The sequence below is a fragment of the Aplysia californica genome, unplaced genomic scaffold, assembly GCF_000002075.1.
Source record: "Aplysia californica isolate F4 #8 unplaced genomic scaffold, AplCal3.0 scaffold00390, whole genome shotgun sequence".
NCBI classification, from domain to species: Eukaryota; Metazoa; Mollusca; class Gastropoda; order Aplysiida; family Aplysiidae; genus Aplysia; species Aplysia californica.
The window spans coordinates 327,071-332,554 of NW_004797660.1; the positions used below are offsets into that span (position 1 = coordinate 327,071).

Sequence of the window (5,484 nt, forward strand, 5' to 3'; positions counted from 1 at the left end):
ACTGGGAAAGGGTAAAATCATGCCTACAAAGAACAAATTTGCACTATGAGATCACACAGATCAATAAAGGCGTATTTTGTTTCTAAATGAATCTTGCATGTATGAAATATATGTTGAAAACTTATTGATATTAGCAATTATGAAAAATATTACTTGTACATGTCATATCCTACAGGCAATCAGGAACAGCAAATTTTGCCTACTTCTGTGATATCCATGGTACAACAACAACAACAACAAAAATGACGCATTTTCATGACGTACCAAGTACACATTATAAGGCAACATGGGTTGATAACCAAGAAATTTCTATCACAATTCTTCTGTACTTTTAATCTTCTGCAGCCATCCAAAACTACGAGGATGATGTGTTTGATTTCTTTCTCTTCATTCGGGCACTCCTAGTAACCTGAGCATTTCCCTGAATCACATGTGTAACTTGCTTTTCTTCGTTGAATCCTCTGATGCGTAGCTCTGTTGGTGGTAGAACTTCAGTGACCAATCCAGTTAGAGTTGTAATATTGTTTTGCCTCACTGTGAAACGGTGGCCAGGGGAGATCACCATAGGCAATCTCAATAGAACCTCACCATGAGTAGCTTCACCAGGCATCAGCATGTTAGTGCCCTCTGGTAGTCTTACACAAGCTGAAATGTTCCACGTGTTGCAGTACATCATCTGGATATAATTGTTTGTAATTGGCCGAGCACGCCCTCCCTCTTGTTGTGTCAGCAAATAAAACTGTGCTTTAAAGGCATCACACTGGGTCAGTGATGAGGGAGGTCCTAAAATCATTCCTCTTTGAATTACATCATTTTTCACGCCACGAAGAAGTGCTCCGATGTTCTCCCCTGCCACACATTCCTTCAAGGATTTGCCAAACACCTGAATGTCTGAGACAACTGTCTTCACAGAATTACCAAACCCCACTACTTCCGCAGCATCTCCTTTTCTTAAGATCCCATTTTTTAAAGTTCCTACAGCTACTGTCCCCCTTCCAGGCACTGAAACAACTTTTTCAATCGGCAGTACAAAAGGTTCATCTAATTTGCGTTCTGGAGTTGGAAAATAATTGTCAACAGCTTTCATCAATTCTAGAATCTTATCTTTTCCGAGAGAAGAATTTTCTCCATTAAGTGCTTGCAAAGCAGAGCCATAGACTACAGGGCAATTTTCACCATCAAAACCATATTCTGTCATGACCTCACGGACCTCCATCTCCACCAACTCAACCATTTCATTATCAACAGCATCAGCTTTATTTATAAAGACAACAATGTATTTAACACCAATCTGTTTTGCTAACAACAAATGTTCCCTCGTCTGGGGCATTGTGCCATCTGTGGCAGCCACTACTAAAACTGCACCATCCATCTGAGATGCACCAGTGATCATATTTTTTACATAATCAATATGACCAGGGCAATCGGTATGGGCGTAATGCCTATTTGGAGTAACATATTCAATATGAGCCGAATTTATTGTTATGCCTCGCTTTCTTTCCTCTGGAGCTCTATCTATAGAATCATAAGAAACAAATTTATTTTCTTCACTGTAAGTTTCTGATAGAACTTTCGTGATAGCAGCTGTCAATGTTGTTTTTCCATGGTCAACATGCCCGATAGTTCCGACATTGCAGTGCGGTTTTCGAGGAACAACACCGGCTTTATCAATCTGTGACTTTGATTCTGTTGACCGGCCTTTCTTATTTTGACATGGATGACTGTATGACAACATTCTAGAAAAAGTCAGGCATTGTGAAATCATTGCACAGGTCAAATACGTACTGCTTGATTTACAGTTATCCTGGATCGCGAACAACGATTTACAGATATTCATGTGTTCAATTTTCGTTGTCATCAAACATCGCACGATGTGTTTTGGTAATACACACGGCGGCATCACCACTTTCCTCATGAGCGCAGCCATTGTTGTTAACCTTGATATCAACATCCGGTAGAACATTTGCCCAGTTGCCATTCCTTTTCAAATGTGTACTCTTCTAGTTTAGGCTCTCGTGGTATCTATTATTTATTTACTCAATACAAATGTTTTGAAAATCATGAATTATCCAATTTAAGCAGACAAAAATCAAACAATGCATTTGTTAATTTTATAGCTTTTCCGAGTACTTTTCGTTAAAAAAAATACATAATGCACGAATACAGACCTGGCAAGTATGGAATGCTATTTTTGTTAGCAGTGGCACCGTGAACGTAGTCTGCAGGCTAGGTTCACGGCGCCGTGAATGTAGTTGGCAGGCGCTGTTGAGGCTATGTTCACGGCATTCAAGCTTCGTTTAGACGGAGCGTCCACTGCCGGTTTTAGTCAGTGACTACAGTGACGTATATTTAATATTTTGGCCAGCTTCAAATGCTCCATTCCATGAGATGAAGGAAAACGAAAAAGCCTGGGAACTGGGAACCGACACAGAGAGATAATGACGGGAACAATTATTATCATAATTGCGAACACCCTCTCTCTCTTTCTGTCTGTCTCTCCCCTTTCTCTTTCCTTCTCTCTTTCTCCCCCCCCCCCCCCTCTCTCTATTTTCTCTGCCTCTGTCTGTCTGTCTGCCCCCCACCATTTCACTCAGCCCTCCCACATTTTCCACACTCTTTCTCCCCCCCCCCCCCAACTTTTTTTCTCCCCTTCTCACCCCCCCCCCCCAACCTTCTCTCTCTTCTGCCTCTCTCTCTCTCTCTCTCTCTCTCTCTCTCTCTCTCTCTCTCTCTCTCTCTCTCTCTCTCTCTCCCTCTGTGTGTGTGTGTGTGTGTGTGTGTGTGTCGTTGCCCATCTCACAAAAGGGCGTATCGTCAAAATTACCGGTTTTGAGTTAACACCACCATGGTATGTGGGGTAGTGAGATCTATGTTCTCTCAAAACGGCGTATCGATAGCTTTAAAAATGGCGGAGTTGTGAGTAAAAAACATTTAGCCCTATTCCCGGGCAGGAAACTGCATCTCACATAGAGGCATATTATGCCTTGTTACGCCCCTTTGTGAGAATATATGCCGAGGCATATGACCGCATACGCCATGGTATGAAGATGTTTCGTTTTGTTTTCTCACTTGTAAATGAGGGGGATGTGTCTCATTTCATGTTTAGTAGTCTTGCTGATTCTTTCTCGCTGCATCATTGAGGGACTTTTATACGCTTCCTTACCATTAGTTCAAGTAGACACGTGTTGTTCTGGTACCTGTGCTGTAAATTTCATCCTTGCTTTCTCAGCGTTTGATGTTCATGCACCCATAAAGTGATGGTATTTTAGCTCATTTGTAAGCTTATAATTATAAACATTCACTTTTTAAAATATTTTCTACTAGTAAAAGTTTTTATTAGGTCAGTGAGTCCCCAAAGATATGGTATTGCAAAAAGTTCTGATTATATTGATGATTTAGATGCAGACCCGTCTTTCAAACCTGGTTTCTATGTCATGCAAGAAAGACATATTTGCTGCTTGAGGAAGGTGTGTATTGCTCCTGTATTATACTTATACATACAGTCACTTTGTGGAAGAAGCAGGCTCATTGTAGTCTTTTTTTAAAAACACATCGCATCGTGAGTAGAAAACAGATAAAGCCAGAAGAGAATAACTGTTGTCGTTGGATATTGTACTCGACCTGAAAATTTCATGGTAGAAGGTGCTGCCAAGGAAGTGACTGCTCAGAAAGGTCTACAGTCCAATAAGTATAAAGAAGCTAACCACAAAGGACATTTTGGAGAGGAGTTCCTTAGCCCTATAACTGAAATACATTTTGGCGTTCACGGGCTTCGAGACAGGTGTATGAATTTGAAAGCTATGAGAAATATTGTCGAAGCTGTCACACTATTCCGAATGAAACGCACGAGGAAATGTTCCAGCAATATTACAGACTTAGAGAGACCATCACCTACAACGTGAGTTCGTTGTTGGTCACATGGACTGCTCTGAATCTATGAAAGGGGCAAGCTGTTCTCGCGGACAGAACACCAATACATAGTACTTGACTGTCGATGGAATTCCGCCATCTATAAGACAACATCAGAAAAAAGAGGATGATTATGCCCAGCAGCTGTCAAAGAAAGAGATAAAAAAACTTTCCATCCTTAATGCTCAAATTACGAGATTCCCCGCTGTTGACTCATATCACTACTAGTGTAGGTCAATTTCCAGTTAAAAGGACTTGCTCTCAAACCTGAACTGAAGAGGAGACAAAACAAAGGCTGAACAATCGTATCCATTCATACCAACTACCAACACATACATGCGTTGTTGGCACGCGCACGTGTCTACTCTAGCGTGTGTCGGGGTCGGATAGGCGGCCTGCACACGTGTGACTGTGTGTGCGTGTCGGGGAGGGGAGGGGGGGGGCGGCACCTGCGGTCTGAGCGTTGCTTGGAGTAACTATATAGTTTTACTCCAAGGAGCGTTGAATGTCGCAGATGCAAACGCGTCACAGTCTTTTTTTCCCCTCGGCAACTGATCATTATTACAATGATAAGCTAGTCTTGACGTAGATCTGCATAATGAATTGTGCGCTAGTCTATGGAATCCAAAGTTGCCGTATGCTAGGCTCTACACAGCAACACAACTTTTTGGCAAACAATCGAGATGACACAGGCGTGCATTTGAACGAATCAGTCTTTTTTTTAACACAGATTATAATATGGGGCATTTCAGGCTCTACTTATTACTTCTCTTTACACATTACTTGCTCAGTGCCTGTAATTATCTACAAAAAAAACCTCATGTTTGCTATTAGGAACATTCGGATTCAACGAGATTTTAGGCCAGGCCCGGAGACCTCGTTGAATCCGAGTTCCACTGTACATCAAGAAGAGGCAAGGGATTTTTAAAAAAGGATAACAATGAAAAGGAAGGAACAGTGATTATTCTCAAGGCAGAAATGTTGGCTCTTCATCATGTCCACTATCATATAGTCCCTTTCGTATGACTGCCATGCAAGTATCTTTGTAAACATTGGTTAACTTTTTATGCTAATGGTTAGAGAGAACATTAGGACAAGCCTTTTCATGCTGTTGTGGAGCATCATTTCATCATGTATAGAGCTGTGACATAAGCAAACAGTTCTTCTCTCAAAACATACTACCTCACTTTAATCTGTTTTATTTTAGTAAAGGGGGGGGGTTGTTGGTTTTTTTTTTTTTTTTTTTTTTTTTTTGGGTTTTACAGGGCTCGCAACTGCATAAAATCATATGAGCACATGGGATACATCAAACACTTTTAGTTTGGTAGGAATTTTGAATTTTGCATGGGTGGCGGCCGAAGCCTCTTATCATTTTTAAGACCACCAAGGCCGGATCTTTCACGTGCTCAATTTGCACACAAGACATCCTAGATTTTTTGCCCTTATCCGAGAATGCTAGGTGTGGGATCTTACCTTCCGTAAAAAGAAGATCAGGGGTGTGGCTGAAAGACAGCAGTAAGAAGATGCCAATGAGTAGTAGTAGAAATGCTGCAGAAAGAGTAAGGAGCCCAACAG

The 5,484-nt window shown here is 41.4% G+C and overlaps 2 protein-coding genes across 2 annotated transcripts in view; one reads left to right on the forward strand and one right to left on the reverse strand.

The window, feature by feature from the left end:
• Positions 1-306: 306 nt before the first annotated feature.
• LOC101856279 (elongation factor Tu) lies at positions 307-1,958 on the reverse strand. The gene has a single exon (XM_005103800.3). The coding sequence runs from the start codon at positions 1,949-1,951 to the stop codon at positions 356-358; it is 1,596 nt and encodes a 531-aa protein (XP_005103857.3). The 5' UTR covers positions 1,952-1,958; the 3' UTR covers positions 307-355.
• A 1,088-nt stretch (positions 1,959-3,046) lies between these two features.
• Positions 3,047-5,484, forward strand: part of LOC101856524 (ADP-ribosylation factor) — a 13,853-nt gene continuing 11,415 nt past the window's right edge. The window contains exon 1 of the mRNA XM_035971184.1: positions 3,047-3,193. Within this exon, the coding sequence (XP_035827077.1) occupies positions 3,076-3,193 (118 nt within the window). The 5' untranslated portion in view covers positions 3,047-3,075. The remainder of the gene's footprint in view (positions 3,194-5,484) is intronic.